The sequence below is a fragment of the Pinus tabuliformis genome, chromosome 2_2 (genome assembly GCF_031772625.1).
Source record: "Pinus tabuliformis cultivar Carrire ecotype Pingquan chromosome 2_2, CPIR1, whole genome shotgun sequence".
Taxonomy (NCBI): Eukaryota; Viridiplantae; Streptophyta; class Pinopsida; order Pinales; family Pinaceae; genus Pinus; species Pinus tabuliformis.
The window spans coordinates 522,995,430-523,015,971 of NC_142300.1; the positions used below are offsets into that span (position 1 = coordinate 522,995,430).

The 20,542-nt window shown below is 39.1% G+C and overlaps 1 protein-coding gene across 1 annotated transcript; it reads right to left on the bottom strand.

Moving 5' to 3' along the window:
* Positions 1 to 6,835: 6,835 nt before the first annotated feature.
* On the bottom strand, positions 6,836 to 12,510 carry LOC149193653 (uncharacterized). Its single transcript, XM_089407387.1, has 2 exons — positions 11,734 to 12,510; positions 6,836 to 11,002 (listed from the first exon to the last, which is right to left on the bottom strand). The coding sequence occupies exons 1-2, from the start codon at positions 12,508 to 12,510 to the stop codon at positions 6,836 to 6,838; spliced, it is 4,944 nt and encodes a 1,647-aa protein (XP_089263513.1).
* Positions 12,511 to 20,542: the final 8,032 nt, after the last annotated feature.

Genomic DNA, 20,542 nt, shown 5'->3' on the forward strand with positions numbered 1-20,542 from the left:
AGTTTTTAAGCTCTAGGTTTATGATACCCAGGATATTGACCCATGGTAATACCATGGTATTCCTATGAGCATAGACTATTTAAAGGGGAAATTCTATCAGCTTATATCCATCTTAATTACAGGTGGGGAATTAAACCAACATAGATCCAACTTTACTCTGGATCTACTAAGGGTCGAGAGGATCAAATATCATGATATGCAAACTAGCATAGAGTGAAAAAATATTTGATCCCTCTTGGGGCTTGGTAGATCAAGAGTAAAAAAGGATCTTGTAATTTAATGTCACTTAAACATTTTAACTGGGTTAAAACAAAAATCAATTATTAATTTTATTAACTTTTATAAATTACTAATAGTAGTTTTTAAGCTCTAGGTTTATGATAACCCATGGTAATACCATGTTATTCATGTGAGCATAGACTATTTAAAGGGGAAATTCTATTAGCTTATATCCATCTTAATTCCGGGTCTACCGTCTACCAAGTGCTGAGAGGGATAAATAGATTTCATCCCTCTAAGAGTGGTAGATGTGGGGTTAAGATGGATATATGTTGGTTTTTATGATAATGAAGATATTAAATAGACTTAGGAAATTATATTGTAAAAAACATCTTAAGGTGAATGGTTAAAGATACATTTAGTCACTTTACAAAATTTAGTAAAAAATACCAATATCTCCATTAATAATGGTTTTTCTCATTTAACATAAAAAAATTCAAAACAGTGAACTCTTATCACTCTTTCCGCATCACCCTCGCAGAAGAGAGATAGTTGCTACCCAGATTTCCGTTGGGCCACTGCACCATATTGTCCTAAAAGGCAGAGATTGTGCACCAAAAAGGAAATTAATCCATATGTTACAACGCTGTTAAAAAATGAAAGATGTATGAAGGTAGTGAATTATGCTAATAAGAAATTTAGATTGGGAGAGACGTAATTAAATTTTATTATTTAATTGAAGATCTTCAATTAAAATAATAATAAATCTACATTTATATATTGATTGGAAGGCTTCTGACAACGGTCGCTTCTTTCCATTAGATCCCCTTCAGGCCTTTGGGATACCTACTACTTTCTTACATTATATATTTGGGGCTTGCTACTTGTTGGCGTGTTGGGGTAAACAAACTTGATGTTTTTTTTTTTTAATCTGGCAGTTGGAGTCTATGGAATAAGAAAGAAATTTGTTCTGAATTTTCTCATCTTGGTAGGTAAATGTTTGTAGATGAAGATTCCATCTTAGCAACTCTGTCACAAGGAAATTATGTATATTTGATTGTTTCTCAGTACAAGATCAAGCAATTTTTTTTTTTTTTTTTTTTTTTTTTTTTTTTTTTTTTTTTTAATTTTTATTTATTTATTTATTTTTTAACTCAACATTGGTTGCATTTAGGAGCAAAGAGTTGTCTCCATGTCTTCTTCACACAAGAAAGTTGTATGGTCCAATGATCCTGCCATATGACTGTTGACAACTAGCTTGTGGTACAAGGCTATCTTTGACAATGAAGCCATAGTAGTAGCTTGGTGGTGGGGAAGTTTTAGAAAGTTAAATCTTTAATGAAATCCATGATTTTTATGTGGTTCGCCTTAACGAATAATTTTTTGATGTGAGAGGTTCTACAAAATAGGGCAAGGTAGGGTCCTGGAATTTATACTCTATGCAAATGTGAAGGGGTAATAATAGACCACGTGCTGGTGTTCATTTGTATTTTTTATCAGGAGGTATGGGGTGTTATTCTCCCCTTATTTGAGGATAGGGTACTTGGCAGGAGGCTTCCTTTTTGGACTGTTTGATGATAAAGCACTCAAATAACATAGATCATTGCCCCTGATTGCCTCTAGAGCCATTTGAACAGGAAAGAAGGAATAACAATTATGTAGACAAGGAGATCCCTCCTTTTCAGGTACATCATCAAATAAAATACCTATATGAAGGCATAAAAATGACTCCAAAGGTTAAAGTTCCAAGGTGGGTTGCAATCTGGAGGTTGATAAAACTTATCCATGGCCTTTCTTTGTTGGTGCTTGCCAAGGTGATATTCTTGTTATATATATTATCTGCGAATATGTGTGATATTCTTGTTCTATATATTATCTACGATTCAAACCCAAGTCAACTGCTCATGCATGTGTGATATTCTTGTTCTGTATATTATCTGTGATTCGAACCCAAGTCAGCAACATGTAGGAGGAAAATTCAAACTGGTGCTTCTTTTGGTGTCTATCATGTCTACCTCTACCAGAGAATTATCCACAATACATCAAGTTCTGGATTCACAAGTCTTCCGATATTTGATTATTTTTCACATTTTGAAGTGGGCACAGAGGATAACTCTTGTTTCAGGTGCAAACATATTCATTGCAGGTCATAATGGGCAGTGGAGCAGTAGGGATGGGCTTGTTAGGTCAATATAATTTGAACCCAACTGCAAATTTGATGCCCAAAACTTCACAACTAGTTTTGGGGGTTCCTTGGCAGCAAAAAAGCAGAAAATTAGGAGGTTTTAAACTTTGAGGCCGTGCCCATCATATAAACCTTTTTGTATCACAACACGCTTGAAAATGGGAAATCCTTTGGCGTTCATGCCGACGCAACCCTGCAACTTCCCAGGTGTGCATATCATTCACAATTCATGCTATGATTTATTTATTTATGTATTTGTTTTTGCTTGAAATTGCTACATGTATAGATAACCTATGTGACATCCTTGATAATCTTGCCATTTGAAGACCAAGTGAATAAAGCACAGATCATAGTTGAATATAGTTTAATTTGGAGGTGTTTAGAAGATTCATTTGTGAATTGAGTTGCTGAAAACAAGCTTCTTATCTTGATTTAATGAACTATGTCAAATACCACATACAAATTTTACAAATGCTAATCAAAATGAAATTGTTGAAATGAATATGATTGAATGTGGTTGAGTGATGGGAAGCATTAATGAGAAATTTTCATTGCCAAGCCAAGTGACCCTACATGAGTCGTTAGCGGAAGCCATGATGAATATGAATTAAAATGATCTTTACGAAGACTAATGAAGAAATCCTTAACATGCCCTCATTCGTGCTGGACCATAAGGTGTTTAAATGGTGGGGACCAGAGTTACATAAATATTTTATTGTTGGTCTATTAAACTCCATAATTCAAGGTAATAACCATTTGTTGGTTGTGTAAGATACAACTATTTAGGTAAGAGAAAGGAAGGTCGGTAAGTAAGGGGGCCCTGTTTCATTTTCCTACTTACATAAAGCCTACTTGAAGGGGAGAGACTTTAACACAATGACTCAAAACAGAAGATTGCATCGTAAGACCATAGGTAAGGTTCATGGGTATGAGATTCCCTTGATTCAACACTTCATGAAATGGTAGAATGACTTTCATAGCTTATATATTTCTTGAAGAACAGAGTGTAATGACCAAATATCATATGGAAGGATGAACTACCTAAAGGTAGATGGCTTAAAAACTACCCGGAGAGCGAATGAAAGTCTTTATAAATTACCCTTGCAAATATAACAACTTCTCCTTACAATGAGGCTGCAAATTTGTAGAAGCAAGAAAGTCCTTTGCCATAGTTAGGCTAGCATTTGAGAAATTATTTTGATATGGAATCAACAAGGTAGTGATGGAAACACTCAAGGAAACAAAAGTTGGGAGAAAAGTAAAACAAAATTTGTACAAACATTAATCTCTCATAGCTTGACAAAAGTGGTAGAGAAAAGATTAATCTCTCCTACCTTGACAGAATTGATGGTCAAGATCAACACCTACAAGAACTTTGTTGTGGAATATTATCAAAACTAATAGAAGGATATGAAAGAGTGTACAGTAAGAACCTTGACAAACATGACCACTGAAACTTGCAACATTGTTTGTAGGAAGAGAAAATTATGTATATTTTTTCCAAACATGTATGTTAGTATATTACAATTTAATGAATATGTTTTCCTATTATCATATATGGTTTCATACTTTAACAAAAAATTGGCCAAGACTTCACAATGTTTTATTATTCAGTGAAATATTTGCCAAGATCATACAAGATTTTATAATTCAGTGAAAGATTCACCATGATTTTACAAGATAATATAATTTGGTGAGAGATTCGCCAAAAAATATATATATATATATATATATACATATTATATTATTGATAAAATTGCCTCCCATTTTTCCTATGTATCATGGGGATTCACCCATTTATTATACATATAAATTTAGGGTGGTTCTTAAAATTTTCTCTGCTCACGATCTCTTCCTTCCTTTCTTAACACATTTATTTTTATTCCCAAGAGCTTCTAATCAGAGTTCCTCAATTGTAGCCAACCACTTCATACTCCATATGAGGACATATTATGTTGATTTCATATAGTGTGACCCATTCCTTCCGGCAACCTTTCATAGGAGGAGATCCCCTTCCTTTGATCATGATTCTAAAGATCAAGTAGTGATCCATGTTACCTGGAACCATACAACATGACTTTATAATATTGAATACAAGCATACATACCTCATTTACCTTTAGGCCATCTTGGATTCTTTCAACAACTTTATTGATTGAAAAGAGCTTCAATCCCTTGATCTGCTTCATTATTATGTCATCATACCAACATCCCATGAATTCCACATGTTGGAGTTCCTGATGAAACACTTGCTTCCACTCTAGATCGGTGAATTCTCCGATGAGGATTCCATTAGAGAATTTTGAGGATCTTGCATATCCCTATCCAACAGATGTTTCCTTTTTGACTTGATGTATGACGAGACTTGTCCTAGATGACTTATTCCCTTTATTAAGTTTCCAATGAGGTTCTCAAGAGCTATGTCCTTCATAGTTTACTATCATACAGGTTTAATGCTTCCTATGGTGATGTCACAAGCTCTTACTTCTAATGGTTTTCCTCTTCCTTGGACTTCCTTCTTTCAGCTTCCGCCACTCTTCGGTGAAATGGAATTCTTCTCTATCTTTATTATTATTGACCTACTTGAGCTTAGGACAATATTTCTTGCAATGCTCATAGCATTGAATCTTAGCTATGTTCTTCTTTTCTTTTGGAAAATGTTTGAATAATTTTTCCCCTCAACCTGTCTTCTTCTATATTGCATAGAAACCACAAGTTGTTGAATGGGATAGCCTTCTTCTCATCATAGGAATTTGTTACCTTGTTCATCAGTTAGTTGTATGAAGATTATTTTATCCTAGATATTGTAATTGAGATCTTATGAAGATAACCCTTTATCCTTTGATACCTTCAATTTGTGTAGATCAGACCTAAGTGATGTGACCTTGTTTATCACATATTCAGAGAATAGTTCTACCAACTTATCATATATATCTTTGTGATGTCTCCAACACTGCTATATGAGGGATCCTTTCATAAGAATCCCTTTCCATGTATTTTTTTTTTTTTGAAAGAGTCGGTTGCTATGTATTGCATTCTGAAAAAAACGAGGGTCTGAATCCCTCTGTGTACATAAAGTTCGCAGATTGAGAGGAAACAAGGGGTTTACAAAATGAGGCTGCCCCCTTGATCCTTAGGCTACTTTTCTCCTTACTACTACTAGAGATGTTGCTGGTATAGATTCTGATGAAAGAAGATAACAAAAAGATGCATTTGGTTTTCATTCAATCGATCATTATGTGTTGAATGTGTCTCGCTGTTGATTCTTCTGGATTCTCATCTTTGGTTCCTTGATTTGCGCTGGATGAGCTAGTGGCGTTGGGGTGCTTATCCATCCAAGATTTCAGAGTGGCGAGCGATTCTTCAACATGGCCACATCGATTTGAAAGCTGCTCGAATTGATCTCGGAGAGATGAGACCCTGTGCATGAAGAGCTGAATTTCTGCTTTGTATTTCTCCGTGTTGATGCGGTCTTGTTCAAATAGTCTTCTACTGTGCTCATCTAGACGCCGGTCATGCTCTTCTAGCCTTGCTGCAAGAATACCCTGTTTTTCCTCAATCAGAGACTGTTGGGTCCTTATTTCTTCCAGCTCGAATTGAAGGTCTGCGCAGTGCAGACAGTCCTCATTGCGTGCCATTAAATGGAGGATGCAAAAAAGGAAGAGGCCCCAGAAGGCAGTTAAGGATTTGAAGATTTTGTAAATATAATGCGGACGGGTTTGAGGGGCACTATCAAAGGATACAGGAGATCCCACTTTCTGAGCGCCAAAGGAGAAATATAAGTGGACCCTGATGATGGCGCACAAGCAAGAAGGGGGAGTACTGAAGATGGGGGAGAAAGAAACAGAGGGGAGCTTGCTGTAGGTGCAAGATTGACGATTTAAAAGCGACCAGCGGAGGTAATGGAAAGAGGGCAGAGAGTGAAGAAGGGTTAGAGCAGCAATACTGGCCTCCCCACAGATTCTACTCCTGTAAAACACCACGACTGAGATTAGAAGAGAAATAAACAAGATAGAAAATAGCAATACCGATGACTGATCTTTTCTTCTCCCCTGGACGAGAGCGCCTTCATCAAACCAATGAATCTGCTCTTGCGCAAAGCAGTGAATGACAATGCTTTTCTTTCCTCTGCCCGTATTTATGGATTGAAACCTGCTGTAGCCTGAGTGTATTACTGTAGGCGGATCCTTTGTGGCAGTTAGATATTCTCCTAAATCCCGATGGCGATCTGCTGGAGCAGCGTAATCGATCTTCCGGCCTTCACTGAATTGATTGGTTTTCCTTGGGATGCAAGTTATTCTTTGAGTCGATGCTTGGATGAGACTACTGATGCATTCCAAGCTCTCTGTCAAGTGTCCTGGTGCTGATGAAGCTAAGCCCGTCGCACGCTTGGTGGATCTGCGAGCCTGGGCAAAGTCAGGATTTGCCTGAATCATGGCAGAGGCTGGAAGGTGTCTCTGTTATTGTGCCTCATCACACCTTCCGGTTTTCCGACTGCGTTATTCGCATGTTTGTCAGCTTCCCCATTGAGCGTGCGAAGGATATGGTAGAAGCTGATTTTTTCAAAGTGCTTGAGAAGTAGATTGATTCGTTGGAGATGTTGCTGAAGGTTGCTGTTTGGTGATCTTTGGTTGTGGTTCATGAGGCCAATAATGATAGAGGAATCTCCAATGACTAAAGCTTTTTTAATCCCCAGATTTTTCAATTGCAACAACCCTTGATAGAGAGCTAAGGCCTCTGCGTTATTATTAGATTTTTTTCCCAGACTCCATTCGTAATTGCTGATTTCTTCTCCTATTTCATCTATAATAATTCCTCCCGCGCCTGCTGGTCCTGGGTTGGACTTGGAGGCGCCATCAAAGAATAAAATCGGGCAGTTGTTACTCTGAATCCATTTCTTGAATTCCTGGGTTGGAAGTCTGATATCCCACTTCTTGGTCTGGTCATGATGCTGTCTGTTAGTTCTCTGAATACTCTGTTGATGTCCTGGCCGGCCAAGAATATGCCTAATAAAAGACCTCTCCTCAACTGAGTAATCTGCTGCTTTGACTGTCCCTGAGTGTTTTGCTGCGATTGTCTCCTGTGCCAAAAGATGGGCCTTGTTGCATGTCTTCCATACATTACCCTCTTTGTTTTGGAAGATTTTTTTATTTCTTGTAAGCCAGATTTTCCATAAGAGATTGTGAGGAATGATATCCCAAGTTCTTTTGACAATCTTGCTCCTTTTATCCTTCCATGGACAGCTCCTTCTCCAATCTTGAATTGCCTCTGCAATGTTCTGGTGAGATTGCCATGTTATATTTCCCAAATTGGACATATTGATCCAGCAATTCTTCGCGAAGGGACAATCAAGGAAAAGATGGCGGATGGTTTCTTCTGCTGAGCAGCAGTTAGGACAAATAGAAGGTCCATATATCCCTCGCTTTCTTAAATTTTCAGAAGTGAGGATTTTGCCTTTTAACAGCAACCATATGAAGAATTTGACCTTGGGGATGGCCTCTGATTTCCATATTGTTCTCCAATGATTCCAGATAGGAATTTGATAAGTGCTGTTGCAGATGAATTGATAGCCGGACTTGATGGTGTAGCTTGAGCCCGTGGGGTCCCATCTAAATCCATCTGCTGTGCCTTTTTTAATGGGGGCTCTGTTCTGAAGGTTTTTTTGAAAAGCTTGGAAACTTAATTCTAAGTTTGGGGGGATAACTGGAAAATCCCAGCTAGTCCAGGCTCCTGTGTCAACATCCCATTTTGAAATTTGATCAAGCCTCTGAATGCCTTTGCTATTAAGATGGAGGATGAAGGGAATGGCTTCTTCAACTGTGTTTAGAGGTTGGAAACCCATTATCTTGTCGGTGGCATAATTAATGCTGGTCCCTCCCCCCGGGATCTTTGAGATGTTTTGTTTGAGAATGGGAAGTGCTTTCTTACAAAGGTGCCAGATTTTAGTAGAATTTCTACTGGGAATATCAGAATCAAGGAGTCTTTGCCTGTTGTCAGAGAGATATTTGCATTCAATGACCTGTTTCCACCAAGCTTTTGGATCATTGATTAATCTCCAAGCCATTTTGATCCCGAAAGCAAGGTTAAGAATTTTAGGGGCTCTAATTCCCAGTCCACCTCTATCTTGGGATTGAATTACGCTTTTCCAATTTACCAAATTGAATCTATTTTTTTCTTTTTTCCCTCCTTGCCATAAAAAGTTGCGGAGGGCAGTTTCCAGCTTATAGTGAAAAGAGACAGGAGCTTGATAAAGAGTGAAGCGGTATAGTGGTAAGGAGGAGATACCTGATTTGAGCAAAATTAATCTGCCTGCTGGGTTAAGCCATTGAGTTCCCCATTGCTGTACCTTCCTTTTGACTTTGTCTATTATTTCATTCCAGGTAGTGGCTTTTAGAGAGCCCATGGTGACCGGCATCCCAAGGTAGGTGAAGTGGTCCCAGGTTGCTTTGTAGGCTACTCCAAAAATATTGGCTATGCTGTGAGCTGTTTGATTGGAGATATTCCATCCATAGATGCAACTTTTATGAAAGTTGACCTCTCCTCCTGAGCACTCCATGAATTGGTCCAGAAGGATTTTGAAACGCCTTGCTATAGTAGTGGATGCCCCTCCAATGAGCAGAGTGTCATCAGCAAATTGAGAGTGGTTGATATTCTTCACTCCATTTCCAAACTTGATACCAGAGATGAGGCCGACTCTTCTGTTGTGATCCAGGGCGCTGCTAAAGGATTCCGCCATCAAGATGAAAAGATAGGGAGAAAGGGGGCAACCTTGCCTTAACCCTCTTGAGGATTGAAATGCTTCACAAGGGCGTCCATTTATGAGAGGCGAAATCCAAGGGCCAGAGATGCAAGCTGCAATGGTGCTGATGAAGTCAGAGTTGAATCCCATTTTTCTCAATACAGCAAACAAGAAGGAGTGTCGTACTCGGTCAAATGCATTGGCTAAGTCAAGCTTAAGAACGAAACCTTTCTCCTGCCTTGAAGTGCTGGAGTGAATAGCTTCTTGGACCAAGGTGATGGTGTCATGAATTTGCCTGTTGGACATAAAGCCTCCTTGATTTTCGGATATAAGGGAAGGGAGAAGGGGTTGGAGTCTGGCTGCTATGATTTTTGCAAAGATCTTATATGAAGTATTACACAATGAAATAGGTCGAAATCTGGAGAAAGAAGTGGGGCGATTTTCTTTAGGGATGAGGGCAAGGAAAGTTGAGTTTGTGAAGCCCCCCATCTTCTTTTTCCTTTGGATTCCATTCATCATTTTAACAAGGTCTTTTTTTATCAAATGCCAATGGTCCCTGTAAAAATTTATTGGGAATCCATCTGGACCTGGAGACTTATCTGGTTGTAAAGTCCAGATGGCTTTTCTGATTTCCTCCTCTGTTATTTCACTGTTTAAGCTGTCATTCTCCTCAAGAGATATTTTCCCCGGTAGATGCTTAAGGAGCTTTGAATAATCAGCATCTCCTTGGTTTTCCGTGAGGAGACATTTGTAATGGAGGAAGGCAGCTCGTTTGATGGATTCTTGATCATTATGCTGGCTGCCTTGGCTATCAGTTATCGTGTTTACATTATTCCTTGTTTTTTTGACTGTGGCCTGCTTATGGAAGTAGGCCGTATTTTTATCGCCCTCCTTCAGCCATACTTCTCTTGATTTGATTCTCCACTTGATCTCTTCCGCTCTCTTGATTTGAATTAGCTGGCCCTGAACTTCCCTTTCTTGGTTTTTCAGTTGATGGGTGAATCCGTGGTCCTCTATTTGCTTATGAATCTCTTCCAAGTTCTGCTGTATTTTTTCCCTTATTTTTTCTGGCTCTTGATAGCTGATTTTTGCCCAATCCTTTAGAGCTCTCCTTATGTTTCGAAGTTTTGTTTCCCAAATATAGCTTGGGGAGCCCTCAACGTGTTGCTTCCAGGTTGCGTCTATGATAGCCTCGGCCTCAGCGTTGTCTTTCCACAGAGGATTGTATCTGAATGGTATTGGACCCAAATGAGAATGGGAGTCCAGCGTTAAAATAATGGGGAAGTGATCTGAGGCTGTGGTACTGAGAATTTTGGTGTGGCCTGCAGCAAAGGAAGAGAGGAGGGAGACATTAACCAAAATCCTGTCCAATCTTTCCATAATGTTGCCTGGCCCCAACCTTCTGTTGTTCCAAGTGTATTTCCTGTTTTTTGGAATGATATCCATCAGCTCATGGTCAGACATTATCATTTCCATTTGCCTTCTGAAGGGATCGGTGGTGAAGATGCCCCCTCTTTTCTCATTCGCATGGAGGATTAAATTGAAGTCTCCAGCAAGAATTACATTTGAGTTCTGCTCATTGTCTATTTCTTCCTTCAGTTCCTTCCAACATTGTTCCTTTTCCCTGTAATGATTGGGGATATAGACATTATAAATGATAAGATCACAGCTCTCTTCCTTGTTACTAAGGTTGGTTCTAACCCAATTTTGATTGAGGACGAAGGAATTGCAGTCCCAGAACTGCTTGTTCCACATAGTTGTAATTCCTCCAGAAGCTCCTCTGGAGTTGCTACTGGCCCCTGAGAAGTTTTTGTGGGCATCTATAATTATTTGCATTTCGCTCTGACTTTGCTTGGTTTCCTGTATCAGGACAATTTCTGGTCTTTCTGTTTGAAGAAGATCTCGTAGGGCAGCTGATTTGGAGGGGTGCCCCATACCCCTGCTGTTCCATGATAAAAGCTTCATCATGAGGCATTTGAGCGAGGAGGTGCTCGCCTCTCATAATCTTTACCTACTGTTTCTTTTTCTTGTGAACCTGTAATGAAGGATTCCATAGGGGTTTGAATCCCTAGGGCTATGTCCTTTTGTGTGCTTTCTTCCCGATGTTGCTTGGCTGACTTTCTTCCTGGTCCCGGTTTCTTATGAATATCGCTGGAGGCGCCAAAGTCTTTTGAAGAGCTTCTGGTGGTTCTGGGGGGGGGAGGATCTATGGAGGGCTGAGAGGGGGTCGAAGAAATCAAGGGAGGTTCGATCAGAGAAGGCTGGTCAGACTGAGGGTCATCAGAGGATAAAATAAAGAAAGGGTTGGAGGAGGAGGGGAAAGAAGATTCAAGGGAGGGTCCAGGAGGATTTGGAGAGGGAGAGGTGGGGCGGGGGGAGGAAGAGCCCGGATGTTCAGAAGGTGGATCTTGCTTTGGTTGAGGTGCTGCTTTCTTTTTTTTCACAGTTTCCCACTGTTCTGCTTGGTCCTCAGCTTCAGGATTAGTAATTTTAGAGCATCTATTAGCAAAGTGGCCGTATTCATGACATACCTTACATTTGAAGGGTATTTGCTCGTAGTCCAGCTGCTGTATGTAGCTCCAGTCATCCACCTTCAGCTTGATGGCTTCTGGCAGGCCTTTTCCAAGGTCCACTTCTACGCAAATCCTTGCACAGGCTTGCATGTTATCTTTAGGCTCGCTTCTGTCAATGTACTTGCCTACAGCATTCCCTATTGCCTTTACCGAATCGTCTCCCCAGCAATGCAGAGGGAGGTGGGGAAGACGGACCCAAACCGGTACCGCATTAGGAATATCGAGTTCAGGGTCAAAGTCAGGAGTCCATTTGTTCAGATATAACCCTCGAGAATCCATGAAATAGGGCCCGTTCCTGAATATCAGATCCTTGTCTGCCTTGGTTTCAAAGTGAAAAGTATAGTAACCTTTGCCACAAAATCGAATCGAGATCTTTCCTTGTGTTTTATCAGACCAGTTCCTTTCCACCCATCTCTGGACTGTCTTTGGTGAAGGCCATAAGCCTGTGAACTGCCCTATGAGCCCTTTTTCTGCTAAAGATAACGCTGCCATTCGAGGGAGAGAAGGAGGTAACTGAACTTCTTGGAGTGTATCAAGTTTCTTGACAAATTTTGATGTTGTTGGTTTCGGACGGACGGGGGGCAGAGATTTTACCAAATCAGAGAAAGCTTTCTCTGCATCCCCCAGAGATGGATCAGAATGGGCCATGGCGGAGGCCAGGCCCCAAGACAGGCCTCGCGGCCCAGGCCGAGGCGAAGCTGCAACTGCTCCCGAGTCTTCAATCCCGCTCCAGCTCCGCGCGCGCTCTGAGGAGGTTTTTTCCCCTTTCCATGTATTTAGAGGAGACCTTTTCATTGATATACTCAATAAATTCACTTTATTCTCCTTTTCCACGCAAGGAATTTCGATGGCCTAAACAACTTATAGATCTCCTTGCAAAACAAGGTCATTTTACCAAATTTGATTATAAAATGAAAGATACTTACTTGACAAATGAAAATGAAATCTTCAACTTGATCACTTTGATGGTGGTTGAAGAAGATGTATTAGTGATCCTTTTGGATGATATTCTTCCAAATGAAAATCCCTTCTTCAATAAAGGAGATTTCTCCTTTTATGACGTCAACGCCTTTAGATCTAGCTTCCTTTGTTGATGGTGATTGATGAGGATGTTTTGATGCTTCCTCAAATGATCTTCTTCAAGGATAAGGAGGGGATCCTTGCTACAATGATAGGGAGCTTTCATTATAGCTTTTGAATATGATGATAATGCTTTCTTTCCTTCAAGATACTTTGACTTCTTTGGTAGTGAATGAGTGTAGATAAGAAATGCTTCTAGGACCTCCAAGATGATGTGATATTATTCCTAGAAAGGCTTCTCTATACTATGGGTTTCCTTTCTTTGTAGATCTATTAATCTTGATTAGGGTATTTGTGGTATTTTTCTAAACACTATAGGATTCAATACACTTGATGGTGTAGACTTCTATTTTCCTTGATTTGTAGATCTACTCACCTTGAGTATAAACACGAGGGCTTCACTCAATGAACCTTTGATATATCATGTGCGATCATGGAATATTAAACAATACCCTTAATTTGAGTACATATTGGAAAATACCTCTAAAAATCATATTATTTAACCCCCTACCAATATAAACCCAATATTCCTTCCCAATTTAAAAAACCCTACTTTCACTAGATATTGTAGGTATCCATTTTTTCATTAACATTTTTTATACCCCTTTATATTTTTTCATTAATTTTGAGCTCCATTTTATATAACTATCAATATAAAAACCCTTTACCTCCTATATATCCCCCAATATATTATGTCATTTTTTGCTCATTATATATCCCCCAATATGAACCCACATGCTATGGTATTGCTCCCACAATGAAGCCCTCGTGAGTATAAATAAGGATTTGGCCTCGATTATTTGATGATCCTAAGACTTCTTTTGAAGTAGACTTCCTCCTTTGATCTAGGGTTTGATTATTCAATGTATATCCTTCACTTTTCTCTGATTCCTTTCTTGAAACTCAATCCTTGAGTGTTTCTTTGTTTAGATGCCCTCCCTTAATTTTCACCTTAGCTTTGATACCATGGTGAGAAATATAGGGCATTAACATTAGGTGATTTCTATTCAATTAGCAACTTCTTGTGAATGCATTTTAATTTATTTAGATTAGAATCTTCTTCTTCTTAGATTATTGGTGTTATTATTCATCAAACAGTAACCAATTGTGAACATAAATAGATAAGAGACAATAAATGTAGGCTATGAGCTAGGGTCAAAACCTCTCACTCTTTGAGAGAAAAACCCACACAAATTATTCTTATAGAGATTCCAATTGAAAACTACCAAGACCAAGACCCTTGACCTATTACCCATTCCAAGACCCTTGACCTATTACCCATTCCAAGACCAAGACACAAGTCCTCTTGACAAGAATCCTTCTTCTTGACTTCTCTTCCACTTCAACCTTATTCGATACATAGCATTAACATAAAATGAGATCGTCTCCTATCATGACAATGAACTGTCATGTCACTGTCGTCATAGAAAACTCATCACTGTCATCAAAATGTGATCACTTTAGAAGCACTGAATCTTACTGTCATGTCATCAAAGATAGCACTAAATCTTTGTATCACTGATATGAGACTTTTTCCTAGCAACGAGACAAAGATCCGAACTTCATGCAATGATTTGATCTGAACTAGTCAATGTAATCCAAATTCAGAGATACATCTAACTTTTCCTCTATTATGTGATCCGAATTCTAGAAGAGATCCGAGTTTCTCTTTCTGCAATCATCCTTTACACTTCACTACTCCCTTATCATCTTACTTGTTTTACCTTGTATCTAAGCTCATTTCTATTCTAGAGATCCGAACTGATCCCTTTTCTAGGTCACTGAAAATCTCAGAGATATCGAACTTTTGTACTATGTATAATGCGAAGTGCCTAGCCACATATATATAGTAATTCGTCCTATATAATGAACTGACATGAGCATCTGAATGGGTGTGTCTCCTTAATTAAGAGAGCCGATATGAGTCATTACTTCTTCTATAGGAAAACATCAAGAGAGGGAATTTGTGCTTGTTGTTGGAGGGATTTATAGACTTATATACAATTGACACATGCTCAAGAAGAACTCTTCATACATGAAATTAGTTATTTTGACTTAAATGAAAAATCCTAAGGTTCTCAATGGGATACATCTAAATAAAATATCTTGCTCATGAAACCCATGAAGCAAGCATCACAAAAATAATTTTATTTTCTTCTTTTCATCATTTACAAAATCACAAGTACATGTCATTATGAAGAACGAACCTAGTTACACTTATTAACAACCTTCCATACCATGTTGAGAAATATAGGGCATATAAATTAAGTGATTTCTCTTATTTTAGTAACTGCTTGTGAGTGTTTTTTACTTCTTTCGATTACGATCTTCTTTTACTTAGGTTATTAGTGTTATTCTTCATCAAACAACTACCAATGCATAAACCATAAAAAGACAAGGGACACAGAATATAGGCTATCATCTAGGGCCAAAACCTCTCCCACTTGAGAGGAAAACCCGAACAAATTATTCTTCTTATAGAGATTCTAATTGACGAATACCAAGACCAAGACCCTTGACCTATTTTCCACTCCAGGACAAAGACACAAGTTCTCTTGATGAGATATTTAGACAACGATAGTCAACTTTCTACTCCTTCCATTTTCTCGGCTCCTCTTCCACTTCGACCTACTTCTCCTTCAAACCTTCGGCCTCATTGAATTAGGTTTGTAATCCTATTTTAAAAACCCTAGGTTATGCAAAATACCTTATCTTATGCCTTCACTTTCTTCGCTTTATATAGGGTCTTCTTCTAGCTTGAATCAACTCCCTTCTTGTCTTGACCTTCTTCCAACTCGGCTGCCCAATGAGGACTGCTATTATTTTCAGTTCTTTCTGTAGCAAGTTTCCTCTTCCTTCTTCACACCTGTGTCCTAAAACAAACCCAAAATAGATCTAAAAACAATGCTAGGGACTTCTCTCTTCCTTCCCTTCCTTTCACTAATTATAAATCTCCTTTTTTATTACCTTCACATCACTCACAAACTTCAAACCTTGACTAAAATTTTTGCTTTGAAATGTGGACATGATTTCCTATTTATAGTTATTTTAGCCTCATAGTAAGACGACTTGTCATCCATCTAGGCTGACGTGTCATTTGGAGAGATATTATTATTCCTTTTGAAGCCAACTTGAAGGGAGATGCTTGTGCTTGTCTTGGAGGGCTATTTATACTTATCTAATGACTCATACAAAATGTAACATGCCCAAAAAGGGTCCTTCATACATGACATAGACTCAAATTGACTTTTATGACTAAATGAGAAATCCTAAAGGCTCACAATGGGAGCGATCATTAAGATAAAATTCCTTTCTCATGAAACCCATCAGACAAGAATTAGAATAATAATTTTATTTTTCTTCTTTTCATCAATTACATAAAATCACAATTGCACACGTCATTATGAAGACCGAACCTAGTTACACTTTTCAACACATTGTTTGTCTCTCCAACATTGTGCTTTGATCTTGTGGAGAGACAAAGAAGTTAGTTAAGGCCTTGCTAGATGGCATTGCTGGTTGATATGATGTGAGACAGATGGGTTACCAATCTGACTCTTCTTATGAGATCTCTTCAGATTGAGAATGTCCATGTACCTCTTATGAATACCTCCCTAGTTAAGAGGGAGTGTTGAAAAATGTATAACTAGGTTCGGTCTTCATAAGTATGAAATGTTTTTTGATTGTTGTAAATTATGAAATGAAAGAAAATTATTATTATTATTTTTGAGCATGGGTTTCATGCTCAAGGTATTTTATTTTCTAGGTCAAGCGCCCATTGAGTGCTTCTAGGGTTTTTCCTAGGTCAAGAAGTCAAAAGAGTCATTGTCATAAGTTGAAGATCCCATTGGGCACATTGCAACTTGTAAAGAAAATTATTTTTGTCTTTAAAAGTCTTGGAATACCCTACAAGACCAAGTCGGCCTGGCATATAGTAAGTCGACCTAAAGGAAGAGTCATGTCCACCCTTGAAGAGCATATAAATAGAAGATCACTTGTCCTCCTTGAAGAAAACTCACTCACCACTCATTCTAGAGAAGGAAGAGGAAGGAAGAGGCAATGAAGAAGAAGAAGGATGAAGGAGACTTATGTTTGCGCTATCTTTCTCTCACCCATGTTAAAGAGGATTAGGGTTTTTGCAACAGACCTAGGGCATCTATCTACAAGTTCGATCTTGGAGAAAAGGAGGCAAAGAAGTCAAGCGAAGGTCACCAAGGGTCACTCTCAAGCTCCAAAATTCAAGGAAAGGAAAGCGAAGGTAATAGGAGGGCTCTAGAAGAAGATCAAGGTTCCCAAGTGTGGCAACAACAATTGTGGGGAGGTTGAAATTTCAGATCTGTAGTAGGAGGCCGAAAATCTTACAGTAGAATGTCGAAAAGATGCTACTGGAAGAGATTTAACTGGGTTTAACTAGATCCATTAGGGGAGTTTTGAGGTCTAAAATGGGCCTCCTAAGGAAATTATAAAATAATAGTGGAAATAATAAAATAATATTAGATTACATCATCAAATTTTAGAGGTAAAAAAAAAAGGTTGGTTTTTCAATTCATATTTTCAACTCATCTCTCTATGCGTTTACTCAAATTTCAAGCAGAAACACTCGTTGGATGTAGAATTTGATTCCTCATTGATCCAAGTGGTTCCAGAGACACACACAAGACAAAGAGGACTTAGGAAAGCTCAAAAATCAAAGTGTGTGGATTATGCTCAAACTAGGACAAGAGCCTAGATCTCGTCGTCCTGATCGCGACGATGTGAACAATTTGTCAATCCGTGTCTGGATGAAGGAGATAGAGGAAGTCAAAGTTGGGTTGACTTTTTGATGAATAGGCAGGCTTAATAAAGCCACAATTTGGCCTTTTCTAGCAGATGGAATCCGGTCAACTCCAGCCAGATTCCGGGAAAAATCGTGGCCTGGTTAAAAAGACTCCTTCGGCCTAAAAATGAATTTTTGAATGTGCCTTATTAATTATATAAAAAAAAATATTAAAAAAGGGAGGTGGTGGGCCACCACCCCCACCACCCACACCTCTCCATATATATATACCATACATATCAGAATTGTGAGGCCGATGGGGATTGAACCCGCCTGGCCCATGTGGGCCGACCCCCACTGGGTGGCCCCATAAACGAACCAACCACCAAACACTAAAAAACCATTATTGCATCAAACTTAACACAACCCCCATTTAATGTATGGTTATGGGAGTAAGGGCGGGCCGCCCAATGCGGACCCGACCCCCCAAAAAACAAACATGCAGATTTTTTGAAACAATAAGACCTTAAACACGGAAGAGGTGGGGTTTGACCACTTGACCTCCTCCACCAAATTTGGGTATGTTAACCATTACACCAAATGGTCTTTGTTGACAAATTTGCCCAGAAATTTATATAAACGGTCATTTTTTCAGTGCACCTAGGCAGATGGAGGAACTAGGAGTGGGCACAAATTTCGAGACAGAGGAAGGCTGTGCATGTAGTTCGAGGCAGAATTTTGCAGGAGGAGCAAAATTTGACTTTGTCATAATTTGACAAATTTTATATGGTTTCAACACTTCTCGACACCATGAATGCAATGGCACTATCTATTTCTCCATCAGAGTTCTGCATTTTTTGGCCATTTTTCAGTATGCAGGTGGAACCATGACTGCTGCAGAAACGGGGAGCGAAACCATGATCCTTCAAATTTTCCCGAGGAGGTAATTTTTCTCCATGTCAGAATGTAATCAAGTTTGCAGTTGTTTTTCATGGTTTTCTGTAGGGATCGCAATGGCAAGGTCAGATTCACCTTTTGAGTTGCATATTTCTAGTCCACCCATGGAGCAGAATCTTTGAGGAATCTAGGGGGAATTTAAAAGATTCTTTGAGCCCCAGATTCTCAATTTCTCATAATTAAGAAATTTGACAGTTGATTTTGCATTATTCGACACCACAAATTTGATGGTGTGTTCAGATTTTTCATTAACTCATTTCATTTTCCAACACTTTTCTAAGTGGAGTGCAAGTGTCAACATTCATGTGCGAGTAGCTATTTCCATGTGATTGATGCCATGAGATTGATGACACAAACAACTTCAGCAGTTTGACATCCGCTTTTTCAGATGGCCCTTGGATGTGAGGTATATGCAGTTTATTCATGTACTTATTTTGCTATGCATCATGCTACACAGATCCTTGTTTGATGCCTGATGTGGGATCTTGTTTATTACTTGTTTTCATGGTTCCTGCTTGATGTGACGTGGAATCGTCTATGTGATGTACTTGTTGTCATGATTTGTCATGTTATGTTTTGAGATCCCTTTGTTGTATGTTGATGGGATACTCGTGTTGTCGTCATGCATGTTTTGCATCGATATCCCTCTTATTCCATGTTGGCGAGATGCTCATCATGCATGAGTTTATGTCATACTGATAGGAGTCTTTTGACTGAGAGTTCCTGTAGTGGAACATCTCTTAGAGCCACTCCTGCGTGAGGGAATTTTCCTTATATGATAGCGACATCATCTCTTGTGTACATCATCACTATTGATAGCACTTAATGCAGCAGCCTACACCATCTTGACAACGGGGCCCGGAGACGTAGTCCCTCCTAGACGAACTCCATTATCAACGACATATGTTTTCATGTGTTGATGATTGACATGTTCCTCTTCTTTACAACATGCATATGTATTCATTTATGTTTCTTTTAAAAATGCAATTTCACACATCAGGAAAGTAAAAGGTATTGGAAGGGTCTTTTATCACAGCTGGACCTGGATCAAGTGGTATCAGAGCGGTCTTTGCGTGGATGTGAATTGCAGCGTGAACAATGGAATGTGCAGCGACATAGGATGAAAAAGCGATGTACGAGACCATGCTCAAAATTTCCAAACGAGTGGAAATAATGTATGAAACTCTATAGAAATAGACAGAGGAAAAGGAGCGATTGCAGCTTCAGTTGCAAGCCACGAAAGAGGCCCTGGAAGAATTGAAGCACAAAAAACATAGTCTTCAAACATAGAACGTTGAATTGAAGATGCGTCTACATGAAGAGAAAGAGGAGAAACATAGTTTTCTATGACAACTGCAAGCTAAGAACGATGCCTTGGAAAAGCTGCAACGTGACCCATGTGAGGTAAAAAGTAGTTCTCCATCTTCATGTATGTTTCACGATGATGATTTCGCTATTTTTGAAAATCATACCGCAGGAATTGGCTCCAAACTGTTGAAGAAAATGGGGTATGAAGGAAAAGGCTTGGGTGTTAATGGCCAAGACATTATCAACCCCATCAAAGTAGAAGAATTACCTCGCCAAGTAGGACTTGGGTATGTCAGAAAGGAAGTTTGGGAATGCGTTGAGACAGCTAGCGAACCACCAACAACAGATGATGAGAAGCCCTCATCAGTTCTTTCCAAATCGACAGAGGAGGTAAAAGATGTTGATTTCCTTTTGGTTTCATCTTCACATAGTATGATTTATGTGGGATATTTGGAGATCCCAATTACAGGGACAAACATGAGGCTCCTTACCAGGACAAGGCACGAGGAGGAAAAAGAACTTGGTGTTAATAACCAAGGCATAACTCAACCATTGGAGGTTGTGCAGAGACCTCAATTTTCAGGCATGGGATACACCAAAGGAGAATGCTCGAAGGTGTCAGATTCTTCCGAGACATCGTCGAGGAAAGAGAATAATGGGAACACATCCTCATCATCCCATGACAATGCTCGTTGCAGGGAGAGAGCTGAGGCAAGCTCTCATTGC